This window comes from Astatotilapia calliptera, chromosome 16 (genome assembly GCF_900246225.1).
Source record: "Astatotilapia calliptera chromosome 16, fAstCal1.2, whole genome shotgun sequence".
Lineage (NCBI taxonomy): Eukaryota > Metazoa > Chordata > Actinopteri > Cichliformes > Cichlidae > Astatotilapia > Astatotilapia calliptera.
In genome coordinates this window covers 8,193,385-8,218,899 of record NC_039317.1, presented here as the reverse complement: position 1 = coordinate 8,218,899, position 25,515 = coordinate 8,193,385, and the positions used below count along the sequence as shown (strand labels likewise).

The window sequence follows — 25,515 nt, the reverse complement described above, 5'->3', positions numbered from 1 at the left end:
CATCCTCTTCATTGTTTTAAGTTTCTAACTTTAGTTCATCTCCTTTATAAGGATTTTGTCCTAACAAATGATTGCTATGCTTCATTTTTGATTCTAGAACAAGTACAGAGCCAAAGGCAAAGATGCTTTCAAAGAATATTCAGTGGTGACGGAGACTCCAGTGTACGAGACCGCCAAGCAGAACGCTCAGAACCTGAGTGACGTAAGGGATTTTATTGTCTTAGATTCATGCTAGCTCAGCAGTTTGTTAACACTCTCTTTGTACATTACAAACGAAAAGAAGTAAGATCGCAAATCTCATCTTTTTTTTCCATTTGTTTTCCCAGCTGCACTACCGCTATGATTACAACGCCAATATCAAGGGCACCAACACCGCTCCTGCTGTTACCATTGAAACAGAAAGAGCCCGTCTGGCCAACTACATCCAGAGTGATGTAAGATAACGTTCCTTCATATTCAGTGTGATTGTTTAACAATTATTATCATATATTGTATAGTATCAATATTTAAAATTTTTAACAACATCTCTCATCATGTGTGTTGACTTCTCTTAGAACTGGTACAAAGAAGCTAACAAGAGCTTCATGCCAACCGGTTATTCACTGCCTCATGACACCCCCCTCATCAAGCAGGTCAAGTTGAACACTGTTGTCTCCAGCAATGTAAGTCAAACACACGCTTGGGCAGATCAGAACTTTTTTATTTTTACGGTAATTTGATGTCTCTGAATGACACACTTTTGTTTTTATCCTTGCAGGTGAAATACAAGGAGGCCTATGAGATGGTGAAGGCTAAAGGCTACACTCTTCACCCAGAGGGTGTCAACTTTGTCACTGCAAGGAAGGCTAACAAGATCATCAATGAAGTAAGATGACACACAGCTGTTATACTTAAGCCAGACCCACTGTTGTAGATTAATGTTTCATTTCCTTGTGATGGATGTTAAATGCTGCATAAAACAGTGCTGTGCATGTGTTTCTTGCTCCTCCAGCGTCTGTATCGTGAGACTTACCACAAGCAAAAGGACAAGATCCACACAACCTATGACACTCCTGATATTAAACAAGTCAAGATGAACCAGGAGCACCTCAGTGACGTACGGGCACCCACAGATTACAACATTCATGTCCTTTTTTTTTAAAATTCATGCTGTAAGATGGACTTTTTTTGTTCCCTTCTTACCCTAGTTGTGCTACAAAGAGAAATACTACAACAGCAGAGGCCAGCTGATATCGTTGCCCATAACGCCTGAGCTCATGCACTACCACCACGTCAATGAGATCACCAGCGACGTATGTAAAGAATAAAATTAAAACAAAACCTCTACAAGGTGGAGTTTGAAGATGTTTTTTAAAATAATTTTTTTAATTGTTTTGTGTTTTTAGCTGAAATACAAAGAGGACCTGATGTGGCTGAGAGGCATTGGCTGCTTCTTGTATAACACCCCAGAGATGGTCCGTGTCCGCGACGTCACCAAATTCAGGGTACGTCTTTTTGGATAGAATGGATTCCTATTTTTCCTTTCCAATGCATATTCAGGCATCTGCATCATTCATATAAACTATTTTTTCTCTCTTATAGGTGAGCTATCCAGTGGAGGCTAAGAAGAACCTTGCTAAATTCTCTGTGGTCCTGGACACGCCTGAGTATAAGCGTGTGACTGAGCTGAAGACGCACATGAGCAACGTGAGTTGGTTTCCTAAATGTGCTTCATCGTATTATAGCTTCATGTGATCTGCTTTCCAAACAAAAATGAGCTTGCAGTATATTCTAAAAAACAAAAGCCACACGTTTTGACATTCGCTCTGTTTCTTTCCAGCTGATCTACAAAGCTCAGAGCAAGGAGGACATGGCCAAAGTCACCACAACTGCAGACTCTGTGGACATTCGGAGAGTCAAGTGGGCCCAGCAGCTGGTTAACCAGGCAAGCTCAAATAAACAGCATGAATAACTGAATCTATTATATGTATGTGTGTGTCTTTCCTGATAATCTAATCAATATTTTTTCCCTTCTGCTACAGTACCAGTACGTAGATCTGGCTGCCAAACAAAGAGCTCATTTCACTCCAGAAATCAATACTCCAAATATGGGCCATGCTAGAAAAATGAAAGTGTTCTACAGTGATGTAAGTCTGATCCTTCGTTCTCATTTAATGCCGCTGTCACTGAAACCTCAACCTAAAATTGTTTGTATTTTATTTTGTTTACACTATTTACTGTAGCTGCTTTCTATATACTCTTATACTTTGCCAAAATAATTGAAATTACAGCAATTGCAGTCTCCTCTGAAGCCAATTTCTAAGGTGTTGTCTCAATCGTTTCTTCCCTTAGAACAAATACAAAGAACAGTATGAGAAGATGAAACACCGGTACACTGCCATTGCTGACACACCTCTCCTGATCCGTGCCAAGAAGTCCTACCTGCAGTCCAGTGATGTGAGTTTGCTCATTTAGGAAACTTGTGATTTAGTTTGAAACTGTTATGCATTCAGGAATTATAGGAGTCAGACTGTTTGTTAATAATTTTTCCACTGAAAACGGTCAAATTTAAGAGATTTCATTAACTAATAGTGAATTTTATCCCATGTCAAAATATAAATATTCTTTATCTGTTTATCTGATTTTACCCTTTTACCACAAATACTGTACAAGTCAGTGTGAAATTGTAGATGCTATAAATCACATTATGTGTGTTTGATGAATGTATATGACACGTTTTCTCCTTCGTTTCTTCAGCTGCGCTACAAAGAAACCTTTGAGCTTTCCAAGGGACACTACCACACAGTCAAGGATGCTCTGGACATCACTTACCATCGCAGGGTCACTGATGACATTAGCGAGGTCGGGCAGTTGAAATGATCTGGCTCATTGTTAACTATAAATGTCTTTATAAATGTACATGTTTTGAGCTTTTGCATCTCCATCTACTGTTTTTTTCCTCTCTTATCAGGTTAAATACAGAGAGAAGTATATTAGCTCTCTGGGGACCTGGAAGTCCATCCCCGATCGTCCCGAACTCTTCTTCAGCAAGATTGTCAGCGGTAACGTTAGTGACGTGAGTACTCGTGACTTTATTCACCGTGTGGTAAAATGTTTACAGTTCATTAAAGAGTATTCAGTACAATGAGCACTGAGACACTACACAACATTTCAATTTAATTTAATCTCATTTTATGTGTTTTTTTTAGGTCAAGTATAAGGAGGACCTGGATTGGCTGAAGGGTATTGGCTGCTTTGTATGGGACACACCTGAGCTGGTGCAGGCTGAGAGGAACAAGACGCTCTACAGTGAGGTAAAGCATCAGTGACATTAAGCTTCATTTTTATTTATATGGCACCTGTTTATGATTTGCAGTATCGAGGTATAGTTTCTGTATTTTCTTAATAAAAGTTGTATTGTTTGTCTGCAGAGACTGTACAAAGCCTCCTTTGAGAAGAACAGAGGCAACTTCAAGTATACCAGCGACACTCCATTCTTCCAAGCCGCCAAGCAAGCCTCCGTTCTCATAAACGATGTGAGTCCCGTCATTCTTTAACCTCCAGCAATAAATAAAAATTGGATTTAGTTTGTTAACGCATTTGTAAATCAAATGAAACAGTTAACCACATTTCTATTTTTCTGTGCTTCTCTATTGGACTCTCAGCGTGGAGGTAAAAAAAAAACAGGAATTCACTGTAGTATTTTATAATTGCCTACACTGTTTATCACTGACTGTTTTTGTGTTTACCCTTAAAGTCAAGTGTTTAAAATGTTTCCCTTTGTTCTTTACATCAGTCAGTTTTTACCTTCCTTAAATTCTTAAAATGTTTCATCCACATGACGCGAGATGAAACATTTTGTTCTCTGGGGACTCCTTTTTAACTACCTTCTGACACTTTGAGCAGAGGGCTTACAGAGCAGACTATGAGAAGACCAAGGATAAGTTCACCATAACTACAGATGATCCTAGATATCAACTGGCCAGGGAGAACAGGAAGATGAGCCAGGTAAACGCCCTGGTCACGTTGTACCACCGGCCTGCCACCTCCGGTCTGGTCCCCGAAGAGCCCTGACACCGGTGCATGAGGTTGTCAGCAGGACTGCTGATGGTGGACATCGCATGGCATTTATAGAGCTCCCAACTCAAAAAAAATTCTTTCCCTTTTGTATCAGTTTCTTCATTTTGTCCCACACAGGTTGCTGTTGAACTGCCACTCAAATAGCAGCTGGAATGCTGAGTGTTATGCAGTGTTGTCCTTCATCTGCTCCATCAGAAATGACAGTTTAATCACTAGCACAGTAACAATTCAATCCACTGAGCCGATCGTCTCACACTCGCTGTAGATGATCATCCCTGTCACTCTGAGGGCACAGATAAGGACAGACAGCACCATCGTCACACTTGGATCCGGAGTTCTTCTCCAGTCCTCCCCCATGTTACTGCTGTTTTCCTTTTGTGTCCTCAACTATGGCATGCTGTGTGTGTGTGTGTGTGTGTGTGTGTGTGTATGTCATTGTGTATGTGGACAGAAAATGTATAAATCCAGAGCAAAGGATCTACTAAAGGGTGGCTGCAATGAGCTACTCCGCCCTGACATCCTCACAGCCCTTTACCAGACCACTATGGGCAGTAAGGTAAACAAAGAGAGAAGGGAAGCATGATAACTTTGATCTCTGTCCACAAACAGGCACAAAATAGACCATGTGTTATATATCATAAGACTCAAGTCATAGATGGAGGTGACTTTGTTCCTCCCTGCTGTTTGTGGACAAGGTCTTATCACATAAAATCCCCATCCTGCAGAAAATCTTTCCATCCAGTCATTCCATTTAAAAGTGGCTTTAACTCCCACATAGTCCATCCTTCTTCCATGCTCTAATCCCTCCATCGCTCATTTGCTTTTCTTCATGGGCAATTCATTACCGAAGCTTTAACACTGTTTGCCCAACTGCCTTTGAGCAATTTGGTATCTAAAGTCAGAAATGCAGTAAAATTTAGTACATTATAGCTTCTCCTGGAATTTGTTAGTTTTGACCAAAATAGCAATCACAGAGTCTTCTCTTATGTTAAACTATATATATATAAATCAAATATATATCTATATATATATCTATATATCTATATCTATATATATATCTATATCTATATCTATCTATATATATATATATATATATATATATATATATATACATACAAACAACATCTTAAACCATGTGGGCACTGCAGACTTTCATGATGGTGGTAAGGCATTTAACTGTCTTTATTGTCACATGAATAATGCATCCCTCTGTGCACGTGCACGTCTCTCATCGAGCATGCCTATAAGCTTTTCCATTGCTTTGTTTCACTCAGTCGATGTTGCATATTGATTTAATTATAACTACATGCTAGCCAACTTGCTCCGATAGTGTTTAAAAGCTATCCAAGAAAAAAAAAAGTAATTAATTTTTCCTTAAAATTAGCTATAATATGCTATAACGCTAGCGATGTTTTAAAATTAGCGCTATCATCTCAACTGACTCTTAAGAAGCTGAAATAGGACTTTTTAAAAAATCTGCAGTAGGGTTGTATATGTATAGTGTCTGCAAGACTTTTTCGATGTTTTCTTGGACAGTTTTTCTACCACTTTAGAAGTTGCTTGTTATATTCATAAAGACAACAACAACAAAAAAATTCATAAAGACAAGCAAATTAATACAGCAGCAATTTCATTGCATGATGCTAACTTTCTTTTGTTTTCACATTATCCTTGTTCTATCAGTGGAAGTATAGAGAGCAGTATGAACGTGCCAAGGACAAGTTCACCTCTGTTCTGGAGACTCCTGAGTATGAGGCCCACAAACGCAGCAAGAAGATCAGTGATGTAAGTGTTGGGTTTGCAAGGTTTTTATTATTATGTTTAGATTTTTACAAGAACTTGTGAAGAAGCAGTGGGTTTTTTTGTGTTTAAATTTCACCTGTTACTATCTACATCTGCTTAGATCATCTACAAGATGGAGTATAACAAGACCAAGGCAAAGGCTTACACCTTACCTTATGACACTCCACACCAACAACACATGAAGAAGGTCAAGGAGATCACCAGCAATGTAAGTCTGCACTGCACTTTTAAAATATTCTTTCATACACTGGCACAGGAAACCAAAATACAAAATGTACTTTTGTATATTTTATGTGTCTTGCAGCTGAAGTACAAAGAGGTGTATGAAAAGAGCAAGGCCCACATCAACATTGACCCCGAAGCTCACGAGATCCGTGCCGCTAAGGAGGCCTACAAGAACATCACCAATGTGAGCATCTCGAGTGCCAGAATTTTCAAATGACATTTTTAAACCCAAATTTGTGCTAACATCCAGTTTTTGATTCTGTTTTATTTTGCTATATTTCTAGCTTGACTACAAGAAGAAGTATGAAGCAACCAAGAACCAGTGGATCTGGACAGCGGACAGGCCCGACTTTGTCAATGCTGCCAAGAACTCCTTGCAGCAGAGCGATGTGAGTTGGGACCTCTTATTTTAATGTGTGTCATTTTAGCAACATGCAGCACTGTTGCTCTCTTTTTTTCACCGCCATATTTTACCAACAGGTTGAGTACAAGTACGACAAAGAGATCATGAAGGGCTGCGTGATACCTGTGGTCGATGACAAGTTAACCTTACTGTGCATGAAGAATGCTGAAATGGCCAGTGAGGTAAGTTTCCCCATTCTTTATTAGAGACACCATATTTAGTTAAAACTACTAAAGGCCAGATAGTGATGCTTAAGAATGTGATGTTTAATGTCCTAAACTGCTTCTTTTTTCTTTTGCCCATCCCAGGTGAAATATAAACAGAAGTATGAGAAGGAAAAGGGACACTACATGCCTGTCCTGGACACTCCTCAAATTCTCCATGCCAAGGCTGTGCGTGTTCTGGCCTCAGAGGTAAGAACTGTTCAGCAAAAAATTAACTGTACTATAGGGTATATATAGTATACCCTTAGGTAAAACTTATGAGTTTTTAAATGTTTTTATTCTTTATTTTATTGTTCATCAGAGCAAATACAAGGAGGCCAGTAAGAAGGAAATGCAGTCCGGCTCATTCACCACCCTGTCCGACACTCGTGATACTGCCCACAGCAGGACAGTCAACAAACTTGTCAGCGGGGTATGACTGTCTTACTATTACATGCGTTTCACAAAATGAGCTCAGCCAGCGTGTAACCCTGGACTGTTTGTTTGCAGCTGGGCTTGATGTGCTGTTCTATCTTTTTAGAAAGTGTACAAAGAAAAGTTTGAGAAGGAAAAGGGCAAGTCCATATATAACCACATGATTGTGCCGCCTGATGTTCAGCATGCCATGGACGTGGCCAAAAATCAGAGCAATGTGAGTCATTTCCACAAATGGGCTAAAACAGTTGGGGTAGTTGGACTTGGGGGTAATTTTTTCAGCTTTTCATAGTTGTCTGTGGATGTGGAAGTCAGGTTTACTATATTGCATTTCCAATTTTGTTCAACTGGACAGGTGGCCTACAAGAAAGATGCCAAAGCCAGCCTGCACTACACTACTGTAGTTGACCGTCCTGACATAAAGAAGGCTACCCAGGCTGCTAAACTCATCAGTCAGGTAACCATGAAGTACACTGATACTGACTCACCAGCTCAGTACATGTAAATGTGTTTAAAGGCTCAACTCAAGACAAAAGAAGAGAAAAAAGGAGCATCCCTATAGTACCCATCCCTGTACTGTAGTTTCTACATGATCAACTGACTCTTGTCGGGTCTTGTGCCCATCAGATTGGCTACCGTGAGAAAGCACGTGAAGAGGCCAGCCGTGGAGGCTCTCTAGCCCACCGCCCAGATATCGCTTTGGCAACTGAGGTGTCCAAGCTGACAAGCCAGGTACACTAAATGAATTTGCTCACCTGTCTCATCCAGCCCTGGACAGTCGGGTTCCTTTGCCACTGGGTCGCAACGATTGTCATCTCATAGAAAAGGCTTCCCTTGTTTATTCATTTATTCATTTATTCATTCATTTAATTATTTATTTAGGTGGCAGCCAGTTGGAAAGATCAGCTGCCTGGATTTTAACTGTCAGATCAGCTTCCACAAGCTAATATTAGCAGACTAGTAGTGCTGTGGTAGATGCTTAGCAGCAGTCGTGTTGGCCTAATGATACAACTAGCAGCTCTTCCACTGCGCTTCCTCTGCCATCCTGCATTATAATCCATGTTACTCCATGAAAGTAGATATAGATGTTTAACCATACCATTGTACATGTCCCACCACCATCCTTATACCTGTCCTCCTCTTCCTCCATCCTTCAATACTATAACTCTTCTTCTCAACCTTAATCTCTTTCCTCTTCTGTCTACTTCCATAACATCCTAGTCTGTGTGTTCTCATCCCTCCATCTCACTGCGCTTTGTAGGTGGAGGATAAGCCCTCCCTCCATGGAGCAGCTTCCTATGATACCCCCCTGATGCGCCACATTAAGAAAATGAGTGCGGTGACTAGTGATGTAAGGAGGTTTATGCCCTAAAACTGACGGACTGCTGCTGCTTGTCTGTCCTCTCTGTCTCTCTGTCCCCCTTCCTGCTGACCCACAGACTGGCTGAATACAGGGTTCACTGAGCCTTTAAGATAAACATCTGGAACTTTTGAGAAAATATTGATTCACAAATCAAATCTTACAAAGTTCCTATTTGATTTGCTCTTTCTTTTCTTTGCAGTGTCCACCCTCTGCTTTTTTTATATTTCCATTACAAGATGTGCCTCATTGCTAAGCATAGAGAACAGCGTTACTGCATTAGCTGCCTGGCGCTAATACTATGTGTTTATTTAAACTGTCTTTTCAGATTTTTCCCATTATTTCCCTTTAAGTCTCCATGTCTGTTTGTTTCTGAATGTGACAAAAGGCTTTTCTAAAAATGAACTTGAATTGTTCTTAAAAACATGTGTATGTCCAGTAGTTCACCGTGCTGTGCTCCATTTTCATCGCAATCCTAAGGGGTGGTGTAGGCCCTCCTAAAAGTTTGGAATACGGTTACAGTAGTGAAAAGTTAGCCACAATTCCTGTTAGATATACACATGTTTTTATAGCACACCTTTTCAAACGTGTTCCTGTGTTCTGCCTTCACTCTAAAGTGGTTTGACCTGTGGAGCCAAACCACACCTGACCTGCGTCCACAACCACACCGCCTTACCTTTTCCATATATATTTTATTATATATGAAGTTCATGTTTGTGTTTATGTGAATTACAGGATGCTTTATTTGCTTATGTTTACAGTACAAAGCATCTTGTCTGATCAGTTTGATCAACTTTAAAGTTAATAAATGCATCAGAATCAGTTTTACATTTGCAACCAATCTATTACACACTTTTCATTACTGCTCAACATATTTATGAAAGAAAAAACAAATTAAATACTTAAAATGTGGCGCAGAGCCTGTGCAAAGCTTTTATAAAACTATCTGCGAGGAATCTGAGTCACTAATCAAATCCAAAAACTGTTGTCCTTCAGTTGTTTTTTACTATGATGGAGACGTCGGCTGATGTTGGTTTCCTCTCAGTCAATACATAAACTAACTTGTACACATATCCTACGCTAATGAACAGGTGAAGTACAAGGAGAAGTTTGATAAGGAGATGAAAGGAAAGAAACCTCAATATGACCTGAAGGAAAGTAAGATTTACAAGACTCTCAAGGAAGCCAGTGTGCTGGCCAGTGAGGTGGGTGCTCGCGTATCTTATCATCACTTCACACCGTTTTTATCATAGGCCAAAAAAATCATTCATTTTTTCCACAGTTGTTATACTTTTGTATAGTTTGTCTGATTGGTTTATCTATGGGAGTAAAGCAATATCTGATTTTGGCATCCTGGTGTTGTTACTAGAACAGAGACAAACTAAATGTATCCTAGTAATTCTTTACATTTCTGTGAAATTCACCATTTCAAACAAATATCGCCCATTATATATTACCATAGTGTCTAATTAATGTGACTGCTGTCAATATAACACACAGGTGAAGTACAAGGGTGACCTGAAGAAGATCCACAAACCTGTGACCGACATGGCCGAGTCCCTGTCCATGAAGCACATCACGAGCACCAGCAAGCTGTCCAGCGACGTAAGCTACCTGTGTGACTATTAACCTTTAACCCTCTCACATTCCCAAACAGGAAGCTGCAGCGAGCGAGTTTGGTTTCGTTGCACAGTGTGCTGAACTCTGTTTCCATCACCTCACAGTAACAATCGGCAAAATGTAGCAAACTGCTGACCATCTCATGGATTTATGCACTAAGCTCCATCATAAAAGACATCCATCATTCTCTGACCTCATCTGGTAGTGATCTTTACCCATCTCACTTTTGACCTTTGACCCCGAATACTATCACCCTCTATAACCTCTACTTCTTAACCTTTTCAGTGACTTTTTTTCCTCCGTAGTTCAAACAAAACTAGTCTTTTATTAATGTTCACTTAACACCGACTTCCTCTTCCTGCCTTTTGTAGATTGACAATTATTTTAACATAACTTTAAAAACCCTTATGTTTAAATGCTATTATGTTTCTTTCTATCATAAACTATGAGGATTTTCTGCTAAGTAATGATTCGCTGTACTGAGCTGCCTTACTTTACTGGGAATCCCCCATAGTACTGCTACAAGAAGAAATTTGAGGAGAGTAAGGGTCACTACCACATGATTCCCGACACACCCGAACAGCTCCATCACAAGGAGGCTTCTGAACTTCAAAGTAACGTAAGTGGTTCATACTCCTGTGGGGCAACGAGCACTCGACACAGTAAAAAAAACACTATTGTGGGTTTCAACTGTGTCAGACAGTTTTCTTTCCCACTGTCGCCAAAGTGCTTGCTCACAGGTTGATTGTTGGGTTTGTTGTTGGGTTTTTCTCTGTATGTATATTTTTAGGGTCTACCTTACAGTATAAAGCGCCTTGAGGCGACTGTTGCTGTGATTTGGTGCTATATAAATAAAATTGAATTGAACTGAATTGATAATACTTTCTATGTTTATTATACTGTAACAATTTTAATGGGGTGTTTTAAAAATGCTGTTAAAATTGATATTTTAAAAAAATAAAAAATAAAATAAAAACAAAAAATACTCATTTTGTAATTGTTTATGATATAGCATATTTGGTATTATAGTTTTCTTTCCAGGGAGTCATTTCTCATATCAAGTCACTGTTAAATACCTTGATTGCATAATCAGTCGCAGTGAAGAGCCGTGCAAGCTTTTCTTTTCTGTTCTCATTTACATTAATTACAGTAATTTAACTTGTCTTGAATCTTACTGGATGGATACACCTTACAGCTTTTCTGTTTGATTTTCCCAGCGTACAGAAATGAATGGAAACCATGTGATATCCCCACATTGTGTCTTTCCTTTGCAGACAGTTGAGTATGTTTGTGTGGGTCGTTACAGGTGAAATACAAGGAGAAGTATGAGAAGGAGAAGGGCAAACCTATGCTGGACTTTGAGACACCCACATATGTGACTGCTAAGGAGGCTCAGCACATGCAGAGTCAGGTAAATAAGCCTTCTGTTAACCTTTGCCAATGAAGTACGCACAGATGCAGTACGTTTTCCCATTGCAGACCTCTCTTAAAATCTTTAGTGCCTCCTTAAGCGCTATATTAACTTGTATTGTCTTGCCTCTTGTTGCTAGTTGGATGCAAAGCCATTGTTTATGTTATGCTTACAGAATGATTCTAAAGTATGGAAAAACATTTTACAATGCCTTTAGTAACTTTATTACACCAAAACTGCAATTCAGTAATTTTATAGTCACAAAATGTTTTAAATTGCAGAAAATTCACATCAGTAGCTCTTTACAGTCGTCCTATTGTAATACTGTGGCAGTGTAAAATGCGCTGAAAGGAAACTCACCCGGAAACTTCTGTATTGTTCACTTAATGCTATGACAGGTTATTTTCCTGTGAAGATGTCAAAGTAAAGTATGTGTTTGGCCTCTTTCCTGGAGCCTGCTTTATAGATTTTAATTACAATACGATATCCTAGTGTAGTTCCTTTTTCACAACAAACACCTCTTACACCTCCACACATGCACTCAGACACATTTACAGACATCAGATATACAGTTATGGGTGCTATCATGAGCAGAATGGTGCAAACAAGAATGAAGGGAGCTGCATTGTGAACCAGCACTGCTTGCATGTGGTTATCTGAGCTCTGTCTGTCCCTTGTGTTATCTCTGTGACCAATAGAAAGACTATAGGAAGGACTTTGAGGAGTACATGAGGGGAAAGAACCTCTCAGGCTTGGAGGTCACCCCTGCCATGATTCATGTCAGACACGCCACCAAAATAGCCAGTGAGGTAACTAAAGGACAACTTACATCTGATGGTGTCTCCTATTTACCTCACCCAAGCTTCATAATCGTACTAAGACAACATCACAATCGGTCTCTTTTTCTTTTCACCACTTTTTTTAGCCCTTCCCAGTTTGTCTTTTGCAGTATTATTAGTTTATTATTAACTTTTGCATGATTGTCTACAGAATAATAATGACCTACCCATCCTCCAGCCATCATGTGTCTTCCTAGCAGTAAAGTACTCAACTGATATTGAATAGATCTTCATTTTACAGTCCTTCACCAAGTAGTAGCTTACCACCAACTTTATGTGACAAGACTGCATGCATGTAATCATTTGTGTGAAACAACAGGGTGAAATGCTGATGTGAATTCCCATCTTGTTGATTTCCTTGTTGTTTTAATGAAGATTTTGTTTCTGCTCTTTCTGATTAAATGTGTTTCAACTTGTTTTTTCATTAGAATCCTGCCAAAATCACCAACGTCTCCAGTTTTCTCTGTAACAATATCACCGATTGTAATGATAATACATAAAAGCAGTGAATGTGTCTCTGCGTAACTTGGAAAGACTTGGTGACTTTGAGCTTTTTAAAGGCAAGCAGCAGAACTTGCCGACTGTATCGTTTGTCTGTCTGTGTGCTTTGGCCTGGCCTGCCTGTGTGCCCTTCTCTGCAGTCTCTCTGTTCTTCTTCCATCCTGTAGAAAGAGTACAGGAAGGATCTAGAGGAGGGGGTGAAGGGTAAAGGTCTAACTGTACTGGAGGAAACTCCGGAGCTTTTGAGAGCAAGAAATGCCACTCAAATCCTGTGTGAGGTACGACTGACCGAGAGGTGATGCGAACAACATCACGCTCTCATCCGAATGACTTCCAACAATCTCGCTCTTCATGAATCCTATCCCCTCTTAACTAAGCTTCACCATTGCACTAAAAGTGAGACTGTTGGGTTCACTCGTCCTCTTGTCCCTGCTTTCTTATGTCACTAATTTCCCATCATTGTATTTTGTGTTTCATGACCATAACCTAACCTTCATCTGCACCCTATTTAATTTTGCCATGATTTTCACTTGTACTCATATTTATTTGTGTATTATGAATCCTACAAAAATCAGCCTCAGTTGTACCCAAAGCATATCTTCTCTTCTCTTGTTTTTCAAGTCAAACATGCAATGTTGAATTTTTATAGAATTTTAATGACTTTATCTTTTTTCATAAGTGATCCCGGTGCTTGCAGATCTCTTAATTGTTTTGTTGTTGTCGGTAGTGTTGTTTTTGAAAAGATATACTCTGAGTGCATTTGAGGTTGATTTGTAGATTGCAAGATAGATGTATGATGACTTAATGAACAAACTGAAGAAGTAGAAATAGTCTATTTTATGTCATGTCTCTAACTGCTGACTGCTGTTGTTTTATTTTCAGTTCTGTGTCAAGCTTCACACTCAGTCTTGTTACCACATCCGTTACGTAGATTCTGCTAACTTTCTCTATTCTCTGACCCCTCATGATTTCTGGTTTTGCAGCCCTCTTCAGTATGAATGAGTAGAAACCCCGTTTTGTGTTTTTTTTAGAGTAACATTATCATGTGTAAAAATTTTAACTTTTGGTGTTTACAGAGAGAGTACAAAAAGTCTCTGGAGCAGGAGATCAAGGGCAAGGGAATGCTGGCTTTGGCTACAGACACCCCAGACTTTATGAGAGCCAGGAATGCCACGGAGATCCTCAGTCAGGTCTGAATCTTAAATGTTTTTTGCATCGCTTTCTTGGAGCAGTGATTTCCAGAATGTGAGCTGCAGGCCCCTGATATGAAATGAAGGTATTATGAATTAATTATTTATGTAAAAGACAAAAAAAATCAGAGTGATTGCAGGTTAATTTGGACTGAAAAGATTCCAAGAGTAACAAAAGTCGAACATTTAGACTAGACAGAGTAAGACTGGGCTGATGAGAGGGCTATTTCTTCACACTAGGCTGAGGCTGATTAGGGAAGGGGAGACATGTGGGGAATGAGACACGGGTGAAAAAAGTCAGCACAATGACAACATTGGAAGTAAACTTACATAATGCACAAAGAAAAATCAAGCTTTGAGGAAAATGGGAACTAACTAAAAGACAAATGCTAAATATAGAGACAGCACACAGATACAAGGGAACAGTGAAGGAAGTAAACACAAATAACAAAGTCAAAGAAAGAACTTGAGTAAATACAAAATGACAGCTCAGGTCAATTTGTATTCACGAACATAAAAACAGGCATCAAAAACTCAGAAGACAAGAACTAGGCTAGAATGGTACAATAAATAAAACTAACGTTTGGTGAAACTATGAGCACACGTCCGGTGTTAAAAGGAACATCTGTTAATATTTTCCGCTGCATTTATGATCAGTGCTGACTGGCTGTTTTTCTTTTCCAGTCTAAGTACAAGCAGACCGCTGAGATGGACAGAGCCAGCTACACAACTGTCATCGATACCCCTGACATCATCCATGCTCAGCAGATGAAGAACATCGTCAGCCAGGTAGGTTACTGAACTGACCCAGCCACCACTCTCATCAGGATAAATCATTAGCATATATAAAAAAAATCACAAATTGTATTATCATCCAAACAGAAAAAATACAAAGAGGAGGCTGAGAAGACCATGTCTCACTATGTACCAGTCCTGGATACTCCAGAGATGCAGCGAGTCCGCGAGAACCAAAAGAACTTCAGCACTGTAAGTAACACACGAGGAGTTACGCCGCGTCCGGACAGGTCAGCACGTCCTGACTGAGGTTCTTTCAGCATCTTGTGTCTCTATGTGCGTCTTTATAGCTGCTGTAAAATTATATTTCCAGTACTTTATATGTTTGCAGGGGCGCCACCAAGGGGGGGCCACAGGGGGCCACTAGCCACACTTCAAAATTTGCTGCCCCCCCACCGAATGCCCCCACCCAGCAAGATTGTCCAATGTTGGTAATAATTCTAATAAACATGGGCACAAAAGAGAGGAAGAAACCATATATTTACTCATTTAATCCTGTTTAAAACAGATTATTATGGATTTCATAATATTATTTGGTTTTCACAGAGACCTAAGCTAGGCATAATTATTCTTTTCCTTCTATGTTATTTGCCATATTTTTCAAGTAACCTACAGTGGGGCAAAAAAGTATTTAGTCAGCCACCGATTGTGCAAGTTCCCCCACCTAAAATGATGACAGAGGTCAGTAATTTGCACCAGAGGTACACTTCAACTGTGAGAGACAGAATGTGAAAAAAAAAATCCATGAATCCACATGGTAGGATTTGTAAAGAATTCATTCGTAAATCAATAACAAAAATACAACTCAATACTTTGTAACATAACCTTTGTTGGCAATAACAGAGGTCAAACGTTTACTATAGGTCTTTACCAGGTTTGCACACACAGTAGCTGGTATTTTGGCCCATTCCTCCATGCAGATCTTCTCGAGAGCAGTGATGTTTTGGGGCTGTCGCCGAGCAACACGGACTTTCAACTCCCGCCACAGATTTTCTATGGGGTTGAGGTCTGGAGACTGGCTAGGCCACTCCAGGACTTTCAAATGCTTCTTACGGAGCCACTCCTTTGTTGCCCGGGCGGTGTGTTTTGGATCATTGTCGTGTTGGAAGACCCAGCCTCGTTTCATCTTCAAAGTTCTCACTGATGGAAGGAGGTTTTGGCTCAAAATCTCACGATACATGGCCCCATTCATTCTGTCCTTAACACGGATCAGTCGTCCTGTCCCCTTGGCAGAAAAACAGCCCCATAGCATGATGTTTCCACCCCCATGCTTCACAGTAGGTATGGTGTTCTTGGGATGCAACTCAGTATTCTTCTTCCTCCAAACACGACGAGTTGAGTTTATACCAAAAAGTTCTACTTTGGTTTCATCTGACCACATGACATTCTCCCAATCCTCTGCTGTATCATCCATGTGCTCTCTGGCAAACTTCAGACGGGCCTGGACATGCACTGGCTTCAGCAGCGGAACACGTCTGGCACTGCGGGATTTGATTCCCTGCCGTTGTAGTGTGTTACTGATGGTGACCTTTGTTACTTTGGTCCCAGCTCTCTGCAGGTCATTCACCAGGTCCCCCCGTGTGGTTCTGGGATCTTTGCTCACCGTTCTCATGTTAATTTTGACCCCACGGGATGAGATCTTGCGTGGAGCCCCAGATCGAGGGAGATTATCAGTGGTCTTGTATGTCTTCCATTTTCTGATGATTGCTCCCACAGTTGATTTTTTCACACCAAGCTGCTTGCCTATTGTAGATTCACTCTTCCCAGTCTGGTGCAGGTCTACAATACTTTTCCTGGTGTCCTTCGAAAGCTCTTTGGTCTTGGCCATGGCGGAGTTTGGAGTCTGACTGTTTGAGGCTGTGGACAGGTGTCTTTTATACAGATGATGAGTTCAAACAGGTGCCATTCATACAGGTAACGAGTGGGGGACAGAAAAGCTTCTTACAGAAGACGTTACAGGTCTGTGAGAGCCAGAGATTTTCCTTGTTTGAGGTGAACAAATACTTATTTTCCACCCTAATTTACGAATAAATTCTTTACAAATCCTACCATGTGGATTCATGGATTGTTTTTTCACATTCTGTCTCTCACAGTTGAAGTGTACCTCTGGTGCAAATTACTGACCTCTGTCATCATTTTAAGTGGGGGAACTTGCACAATCGGTGGCTGACTAAATACTTTTTTGCCCCACTGTATATTTCACAACTGCATAATAAAACGGGAAATTCTGTTTTTGCTGTGCTACCCCATTTTTTTAGTTGTGGCCCCCACATGGCCACCCCTATGAAAAAATTCTGGAGGCGCCTCTGTTTGTATGTACTGTTTTAATGTTCTACTCCAGTTAGTTTTGTGCCTTAATCAGGGATATACGTGAAGACTTGACCTCTTTTTCATTGTGAAACATCTTAACTGCACTTTTGTTTTTCTCCTTGTAGCTTCAATACCAGGCTGACCTTAAAAACATAAAGGGCAAAGTGTCTACTGTAAAGGACACTCCTGAAATGCTGCGTGTTAAAGAGAATACAAAGAATTTCAGCTTGGTATCTACTCCGTAATATTTTTTCTTAACTTTTTCTAATATCACATTTTTTACATAATTCTTTGAATTAATTTTTTTGGGTTTGGCGTTCCACATTTTTTAACAAACCTTGATATGCAGCCCTTCTTTATTTAGAGCAAATTATTTTATTTTTTTTAACTTTGCAAAACAGGCAGTTTTTAATTTGTGTAACTAACTCTTAACCCTTGGTTCTATACTTTAACCTTTACTTAAAACTCTTAGTGCAGACGTTGTGGTGTGAAACGCTTTGCTCAAAGTGTTGTAATCAGGCAAAATGCGTGTGCTTTATTTTTTAAATGTTTGTATAGATTTTGTCTCATTCTGTGTGCTTTTGTTGACGTGTGCTCCCAAAGGTGCAAGATAAGTAAATTAGCGCTCGGTGAGGCTAACCACTCGTTTATGCTTTGATTCCTCGTCCGTGTAAGATTAAGTACAAAGAGGATTTGGGAGGAGGAACAGCTTTGCCCGAGACCCCTGAGATGGAGAGGGTTAAACGCAACCAGCGCAACGTCAGCACGGTACTCAACAGAGTGACCCTGCCCTACCTCATTACTCCTCAGCCACTCCTCCCTCCATATTTCCTCCTCCTCTAGCATCAAAGAATAAAACCAGACCTGCCATCACATCTAATCTCTCCAAATAATAATTATATATTCAACTGTTTTTGTTTTTTGCAGAAACCTGTTTTTCATTCTAATTTTTTTTGGAGCCCAGAAAGAATCCCTAGATGCTAAGAACTAGATGACCAAAAGTATGTGGAGACTTTATTGTGCCTTTGTTTGGGGCTGTTAGTTCACATTTGTTCATTTTACAGGACTTAACAGACTTGGGTACATGAAAAAAAGCCTTTTATATTTGGACCCTGACAGAACCCAGACCTCATCATGCAGGCTCAGCGTTTGAACTTATTAAGAGTCTTGTGGCTGATGTGGAGCAAATCCCTGCAAACACAACAGTAAATGCAACACATGAATGTCCATGCTTTTAAAATGCAGTCTCAACAAAACACGGTTGTATTATTTGTGTATCCACATACTTTTGGTGATATAGTGTAAACAGATGGTGTTTCCACTGTGAAATAATTAGAATCTTATCGTCCACAGGGGACTGTGAGGACTTAACAGACTCATAATTAATTTCATCTGAACCTTGAAGTGATAAACTAAACTAAGCATCACTCACATGCACCTGCGTCTGAAAACCGATATGATCAGTAACCTTTTCATTTCAGTTGTTCTGAAGTCAACACCTGAAATGTGTGCGTTCTTTGTTAAATGTTTGTATAGATGTTTGTCTCATTCTGTGTGCTTTTGTTGACGTGTGCTCCCAAAGGTGCAAGATAAGTAAATTAGCGCTCGGTGAGGCTAACCACTCGTTTATGCTTTGATTCCTCGTCCGTGTAAGATTAAGTACAAAGAGGATTTGGGAGGAGGAACAGCTTTGCCCGAGACCCCTGAGATGGAGAGGGTTAAACGCAACCAGCGCAACGTCAGCACGGTACTCAACAGAGTGACCCTGCCCTACCTCATTACTCCTCATCCACTCCTCCCTCCATATTTCCTCCTCCTCTAGCATCAAAGAATAAAACCAGACCTGCCATCACATCTAATCTCTCCAAATAATAATTATATATTCAACTGTTTTTGTTTTTACAAAAACCTGTTTTTCATTCTAATTATTTAATTGTTTAGATTTATTAAAGAATCTTTTTGGAGCCCAGAAAGAATCCCTAGATGCTAAGAACTAGATGACCAAAAGTATGTGGAGACTTTATTGTGCCTTTGTTTGGAACTGTTAGTTCACATTTGTTCATTTTAGATCAGCGGTCCCCAACCCCCGGGCCTCGGACCGGTACCGGTCCGTGAGTCGTTTGGTACCGGGCCGCGAGAGTTGAGGCTCAGGTGTGAAATGTATGGTTTTCAGGGTTTTTATCGGTTTTCAGTGTTATTTTGTTATCGTTTTTTATCGTTAACTCAGTTTTCCTGGGTCTTTTCACGTGTGTTATGAATAAATCTTCTTTTTTTCGGTACCGGTGCTAGTTTTATTTTGTTGTATTTATCCGCGACACCTTAAAGGCCGGTCCGTGAAAATATTGTCTGGCATAAACCGGTCCGTGGCGCAAAAAAGGTTGGGTACCGCTGTTTTAGAGGACTTAACAGACTTGGGTACATGAAAAAAAGCCTTTTATATTTGGACCCTGACAGAACCCAGACCTCATCATGCAGGCTCAGCGTTTGAACTTATTAAGAGTCTTGTGGCTGATGTGGAGCAAATCCCTGCAAACACAACAGTAAATGCAACACATGAATGTCCATGCTTTTAAAATGCAGTCTCAACAAAACACGGTTGTATTATTTGTGTATCCACATACTTTTGGTGATATAGTGTAAACAGATGGTGTTTCCACTGTGAAATAATTAGAATCTTATCGTCCACAGGGGACTGTGAGGACTTAACAGACTCATAATTAATTTCATCTGAACCTTGAAGTGATAAACTAAACTAAGCATCACTCACATGCACCTGCGTCTGAAAACCGATATGATCAGTAACCTTTTCATTTCAGTTGTTCTGAAGTCAACACCTGAAATGTGTGCGTTCTTTGTTAAATGTTTGTATAGATGTTTGTCTCATTCTGTGTGCTTTTGTTGACGTGTGCTCCCAAAGGTGCAAGATAAGTAAATTAGCGCTCGGTGAGGCTAACCACTCGTTTATGCTTTGATTCCTCGTCCGTGTAAGATTAAGTACAAAGAGGATTTGGGAGGAGGAACAGCTTTGCCCGAGACCCCTGAGATGGAGAGGGTTAAACGCAACCAGCGCAACGTCAGCACGGTACTCAACAGAGTGACCCTGCCCTACCTCATTACTCCTCATCCACTCCTCCCTCCATATTTCCTCCTCCTCTAGCATCAAAGAATAAAACCAGACCTGCCATCACATCTAATCTCTTCAAATAATGATTTTACATTCAACTTTCTTTTTACAGATATCTGTCCTCGTGCTAATATTTCATTTTTATAACTCATTAGAGGACTTTTCTTGTTTCCACTGTAAAATAATTCACAGTTTATCATCCACAGGGGACTTTTAGAGCTTGCGTAATAACTCATTGTTAATTTCATGTGAACCCTGAAGTAATAAACTAAACTAAACATCACTCACGCTGAAAACAACCTGCATATTTTTACATTAGTCCCTTTAAATATACATAAATATGTCTGGAAATCAGTATCCTCTCATTTCAGGTGTTCATGTTGTTTTTATGAATAGCTGCCTGTGTATGTGTCTACAGTACAAACTGTGCTTTTGTTTGTCACCATCTGATTTTGCACCTGTGTAACTTGTGCAATGGGCAGATACAGTACAAGGACTCTGTGGGTCAAGGCACAGCCATACCAGATCTGCCTGAGGTGAAGCGGGTCCGAGAAACCCAGAAGAATATCAGCCTGGTAGAGGAAAAAGACTGCAGTGACCCTAATATGACTTCCTTATAATAACTCCCCCCAAACGCCCTCTGATCTCATCTTACTTATCTAGAAAACTTTACCTTTCCTGTATTTAGCGCTGGTTTTCCCCTCCTACATCCTAACCATGTTCCATACGTCATTTCCTTTTACGAGACAAAAATACCCTCCCTTTTCCTTATTACTCCGCTTTGGAATTTTTCTGTCTTTTTTAATTTTTTGAAATTCCTTCCTTCCCTCCTAAATTGAAAACTAATCATCTTTTGAGTGTGTTACAACAATAATTGACTTTTTTGTGCTGTTTTATTCAAAGCATCAATACAAAGAAGGCGTGGGAGGAGGCACATCAATATCAGAGACGCCAGAAATGGAGAGAGTTAAACGCAATCAGCAAAATATTAGCACGGTACTCCACTGCAGTGAACCCCTAGTCTCCGATTTGCATCCGTTCATCCCTCCACCTCAAACAGTGCCATAACAATTCTCCTTAGCCTCCAGTAGATCTTCCCAGTAGTTGTTGTGTGTGTCTAACATAAACCTGCTTCTTTATTTTTTAGGGAACGATGTGTGTTTAATTTCATGTTCTGTCTCTGCTGTGATTTTTGGTGCCGCTTGTGGCTTTTTGTCTGCGTGTTTTTCTGTTATTGATCTGTTACTTACTTTTTTTTGTACTTTCTCTGCACGAATCCCCAAATTTTATTTGGTTAGATAAAATACAAGGACTCTCTGGGTCGAGGAACAGCTATACCGGATCTCCCTGAAGTGAAGCGAGTCAAAGAAACCCAGAAGCACATCAGCTCGGTAGTGGAACCGTACCACGTTTGCTCCTAACTGTGAACAGTAGAGTCCTATAATAATGCCTATCATACACTTCCCCCTTCCTCATCATCTCTTGCTCATCTCATCAAGCTCCATCCAGGGCCCAGACTGCCCATCCATCTAATTTACACCCTTGCCTTTTTCTCTTTATTATTTTAATCCTCAATCATCAGTCCCCTAAACTGAATAAAATCTTCCTTTTTGGTCTGTGAGTCTACTATCTTCTAACCTGCAGCTCATCTTTCTTCACATTAAGCTGCTGTGTGCTGCTCTTAATTTCCACTTCACAGCTAAATCTCCTGCTAAAGCATTAGGGATGTTTGTCTCCACGTACAGCAGAGATCCTGGCTGCTCAGCAGGAGCTACCAGGATGGATCACTCTATAGGACCAATTTCTCAGACGCTGCTTAAATATACCAAAATAATATACCAAAAAAATGCCACCAACTAAAGAAATGACCTCTCTGAGTTTAATCAATCTCAGATATTTCCAGAAAACTCCTCCTTGTCAATGAAAGCAGTCCTATAGGTGTGCGTGGTCTGTATGTTTGAGTTTCTGATTGGCCCCTCGGGGTGCTGTGCTTCTGCCCTGTAGGTGTTGTATAAAGACAGTTCAGCCAAGGGAACGCCTGTGGTGTTTACTCCAGAGATGGAGCGGGTGAAAAGGAACCAAGAAAACATTAGCTCGGTACCTTTCAGAACCTGTAGAACATGTTCTGCTGAAGAAATGTTCTACTCCTACCTCTTTTTAACCCTTCTCTAACTCTGATGTGTCCCCCTGGCTCTTGTTAATCGTATTAATTCACCTGACTGCACTCTCTCTCTTTTTTTAAAAATATGTTTAATACCTCCAGCTGTGGTGTGCCTGTGCACATCATCACTGCTAATCTCTCCTGCTGTTTTCCCACTTGATCTTATTCCTTTCGGTCTCCCACTGAAGATTGGAAAATAACTTTATTTCCTTTTAATAATTCGCCCACTTAATAAAAGTCTCCCTGCTAATTCATCCCAGTAGTGCCATAGCTCATCCCAGCAGCTGCCTGTGTCCTCTTGGCATTAAGTCTCTCTGACCACACCTCTTGTGCTGTGGATGCTAACAGCTATTGAATGATGGTTTGGGAGTGTGAAATATTTTAGATCCTTACTACTTTTGATCTGTCATTTCTAGGTTCTGTACTCTGACAGCTTCCGCAAGCAGGTCCAGGGCAAAGCCGCCTTTGTTCTGGACACACCTGAGATGAGGCGCGTCAGGGAGACTCAGCGTATCATTTCTGGGGTAAGTTTTTGTGCTTGTTTGATTAATTTCTGTTCTAAGTGGAAAAGTGCTTTCGTTGTTACTTGACTACTTGAAGAGTAAGGCTTCAGTACTCTTTGACACCTCATCATCTCAAAATGATTCAAAACAAGAATCTGGTCGCCAGTCTTAAACAATGTTGCTACACAAAGACAAACTAAAATTAGAATTGATTCAATAATGGAGAAATAATGGGTTTGGTATAGAGAAAAAAGACAGACAACACATTTTAGTATTTTAAGTAGTTAAAGTGGAGGCTGGCATCGATGCCAGTTTGGTTGGCTCGTGCAAAATGGGTCCATCCGCCCTGCAGCTTCACTTACTGTATTTGTGCACTTCAGGTGAGATACCACGAGGACTTTGAGAAGAGCAAGGGCAGCTTCACTCCCACCACCACTGATATTGTGACAGAGCGTGTGAAGAAGAACACGCAGGACTTCAGCGACATCAGCTACCGTGGCATCCAGAGGCGCGTGGTGGAGATGGAGAGGAGACGTGCCATAGAGCACGACCAGGAGACCATCACTGGTAACGACAACAGCAAGCACTAAGCTTTAGGAGTTGTTAGCTTGTTAGCAAAAAATAAATAAAACTGAAAGACAAAATACCTCAAAATTACATTCTGGAGAGACATACCTGAAGCAAAACTGTAATACGGACTGTTATCGGCTGATCTATTCATCTCCTCAGATCTGCGTGTGTGGCGCACAAACCCCAGCTCTGTGTTTGACTACGACCCCGCTGAGGACAACATCCAGTCCAGGAGTCTGCACATGATGTCAGGTGATTGAAATTCTAGAGGATCGATTCAGAGAGCCAAAGCTTTAGTTATGCTCCCGATGGATTTATTCAAAGTTATCATTAAATGTCAGGGAAGCTAAGTGACTGGCAAAGGATTATGTATTGCTTCTCGTGTGTGAAGCAGGTGTGTCACTGATAGTTAAATAAATAATACGCATTTAAAATAATGTCTTAATGCTGTTCTGACAGTACAAGCTCAGCGTCGCAGCAAGGAGCACTCCCGCTCCACCAGCGCTTTGAGCGGCGTGGCTGATGAGAAGTCTGAGGTGTCCCAGGATGCTGACCACCACATGTCCCTCTACAGTAATGGCTTCATGACCTCCTCTATTGGTAACCCTCATCAGACTAAACAGCAACAAATACACTTGAGAGTGAAGAATAATTTCCCCTCTACTTAATCTGTTTGTTATTTTAACATCTTCAGGCTACCAGCATGCTACTGTGAAGACCGTGGAGCTGCAGCAGAGGTCATCTTCAGTGGCCACCCAGCAGACCACAGTCTCTTCCATTCCCTCACACCCCTCTACTACCGGGGTTAGTAACATATATTTATATTGTACATACACTTTACATGGTTTAACTTTTCTCCTGTGGGGAGTGATGCTACAGGTGATGCTTGGTGTGGTCAGGTAAAGCAGGTTTGAAACGTTCAGTGGGATTATCATTATTTTAGTACATCAGTTACATTATTTTATGGCCTGAAGAAAAGAAGCTGAATTTAAAATTTCTGCTTGTTTGTCAAGTGTGTCCATCTCTTTCCTTCAGAAAACCGTGCGTGCCATGTATGACTACACCGCAGCCGACAGTGACGAGGTGTCCTTCAAGGACGGCGACGTCATCGTCAACGTGCAGTCCATCGACGAAGGCTGGATGTACGGTACTGTTCAGCGTACCGGCAAGACCGGCATGCTGCCAGCCAACTACGTTGAAGCAATCTAAAGACAGAGCCCGCCCACGGTCCCTCCGTAGTGGGCGCGATGCATCCACAGGGCAAACTCATCGGTCTTCCTGTGATCACAGCTGTGGCTTAGTGCAATGTGTAGCTTGTAGTGTCTGTACTTGTATTTTACTTGTATTGTGATTCTCGTGGAGTCTGTCATCATTAATATGCTGCTGCCCCCGCTCCCTGTGGATGTGATATTAGCTTCATGCCATGACCCATATAAATAGATCTGATTATACATAATGTGCCTACTACGAATGACAACGTGTTAGATTGTTTTAACTATTCTGTTCCTGTCCTGGAAAAGCGAGGCTAACACACAAACTGGCCCTTTGATTTTGTACATTTCAAACATTTCATTTACGTTATTTATCATTTTTTTGTCCAACGTATTTTCTCTGAAACACAACGGGCTCGAAAAGTTTCATGTAACCCTTTTAACGGAGAGTCCATGTAGAGAAAATATGAACGTTAGAAAGGAGTAAGTCACCATCTACCTCCTCCATGATGAAATCATGAGAAGCTCTCTGCGCCAAGCCTCAGTTTTCCCTCCTTTATAACGAAGGCTGGCCACTAGTAAAATGTGTGTTTTGTTTCTCCCGATTATTTAGGTCCTGGCTAAAGCACGTCCTCTACCTTCAATCAGTAGCTAATAAAGCACACCAAGTTCCTGCACCACTCTGCCTCCTCCTCTTCATTTCAGACTCTTTCATTAGATCACTGCTAAAAACTCTTTTCACTGCACCAGTCGAACGGTAGAAGTTCCCCGAGCCAAATACAAAACAGTCTA

At 40.6% G+C, this 25,515-nt stretch overlaps 1 protein-coding gene across 26 annotated transcripts in view; it reads left to right on the top strand.

The window, feature by feature from the left end:
* The window catches only part of neb (nebulin), a 60,879-nt gene extending 35,476 nt beyond the window's left edge, over window positions 1–25,403 (top strand). For 10 of the 26 annotated variants that reach the window (XM_026144244.1, XM_026144246.1, XM_026144266.1 and 7 more), the window contains 50 exons: window positions 98–202; window positions 327–434; window positions 555–662; window positions 758–865; window positions 992–1,096; window positions 1,188–1,292; window positions 1,386–1,484; window positions 1,582–1,686; window positions 1,820–1,924; window positions 2,022–2,126; window positions 2,332–2,436; window positions 2,737–2,841; window positions 2,951–3,055; window positions 3,189–3,293; window positions 3,411–3,515; window positions 4,511–4,615; window positions 5,743–5,844; window positions 5,963–6,070; window positions 6,167–6,271; window positions 6,372–6,476; window positions 6,568–6,672; window positions 6,799–6,903; window positions 7,016–7,126; window positions 7,235–7,345; window positions 7,484–7,585; window positions 7,756–7,860; window positions 8,390–8,479; window positions 9,580–9,693; window positions 9,989–10,093; window positions 10,623–10,727; window positions 11,415–11,519; window positions 12,218–12,328; window positions 13,027–13,137; window positions 13,936–14,049; window positions 14,734–14,838; window positions 14,932–15,036; window positions 17,280–17,384; window positions 17,830–17,922; window positions 18,809–18,901; window positions 20,144–20,236; window positions 20,761–20,853; window positions 21,182–21,274; window positions 21,577–21,669; window positions 22,283–22,375; window positions 22,856–22,963; window positions 23,323–23,509; window positions 23,672–23,764; window positions 23,972–24,112; window positions 24,207–24,316; window positions 24,548–25,403. In XM_026144244.1, the coding sequence (XP_026000029.1) occupies window positions 98–202; window positions 327–434; window positions 555–662; window positions 758–865; window positions 992–1,096; window positions 1,188–1,292; window positions 1,386–1,484; window positions 1,582–1,686; window positions 1,820–1,924; window positions 2,022–2,126; window positions 2,332–2,436; window positions 2,737–2,841; window positions 2,951–3,055; window positions 3,189–3,293; window positions 3,411–3,515; window positions 4,511–4,615; window positions 5,743–5,844; window positions 5,963–6,070; window positions 6,167–6,271; window positions 6,372–6,476; window positions 6,568–6,672; window positions 6,799–6,903; window positions 7,016–7,126; window positions 7,235–7,345; window positions 7,484–7,585; window positions 7,756–7,860; window positions 8,390–8,479; window positions 9,580–9,693; window positions 9,989–10,093; window positions 10,623–10,727; window positions 11,415–11,519; window positions 12,218–12,328; window positions 13,027–13,137; window positions 13,936–14,049; window positions 14,734–14,838; window positions 14,932–15,036; window positions 17,280–17,384; window positions 17,830–17,922; window positions 18,809–18,901; window positions 20,144–20,236; window positions 20,761–20,853; window positions 21,182–21,274; window positions 21,577–21,669; window positions 22,283–22,375; window positions 22,856–22,963; window positions 23,323–23,509; window positions 23,672–23,764; window positions 23,972–24,112; window positions 24,207–24,316; window positions 24,548–24,721 (5,376 nt within the window). In that variant the 3' untranslated portion in view covers window positions 24,722–25,403. Of the gene's footprint in view, window positions 1–97; window positions 203–326; window positions 435–554; window positions 663–757; window positions 866–991; window positions 1,097–1,187; window positions 1,293–1,385; window positions 1,485–1,581; window positions 1,687–1,819; window positions 1,925–2,021; window positions 2,127–2,331; window positions 2,437–2,736; window positions 2,842–2,950; window positions 3,056–3,188; window positions 3,294–3,410; window positions 3,516–3,885; window positions 3,988–4,510; window positions 4,616–5,742; window positions 5,845–5,962; window positions 6,071–6,166; window positions 6,272–6,371; window positions 6,477–6,567; window positions 6,673–6,798; window positions 6,904–7,015; window positions 7,127–7,234; window positions 7,346–7,483; window positions 7,586–7,755; window positions 7,861–8,389; window positions 8,480–9,579; window positions 9,694–9,988; window positions 10,094–10,622; window positions 10,728–11,414; window positions 11,520–12,217; window positions 12,329–13,026; window positions 13,138–13,935; window positions 14,050–14,733; window positions 14,839–14,931; window positions 15,037–17,279; window positions 17,385–17,829; window positions 17,923–18,808; window positions 18,902–20,143; window positions 20,237–20,760; window positions 20,854–21,181; window positions 21,275–21,576; window positions 21,670–22,282; window positions 22,376–22,855; window positions 22,964–23,322; window positions 23,510–23,671; window positions 23,765–23,971; window positions 24,113–24,206; window positions 24,317–24,547 lie in introns of all 26 variants that reach the window. The other 16 variants (XM_026144245.1, XM_026144247.1, XM_026144250.1 and 13 more) reach the window with 16 other exon arrangements.
* Window positions 25,404–25,515: the final 112 nt, after the last annotated feature.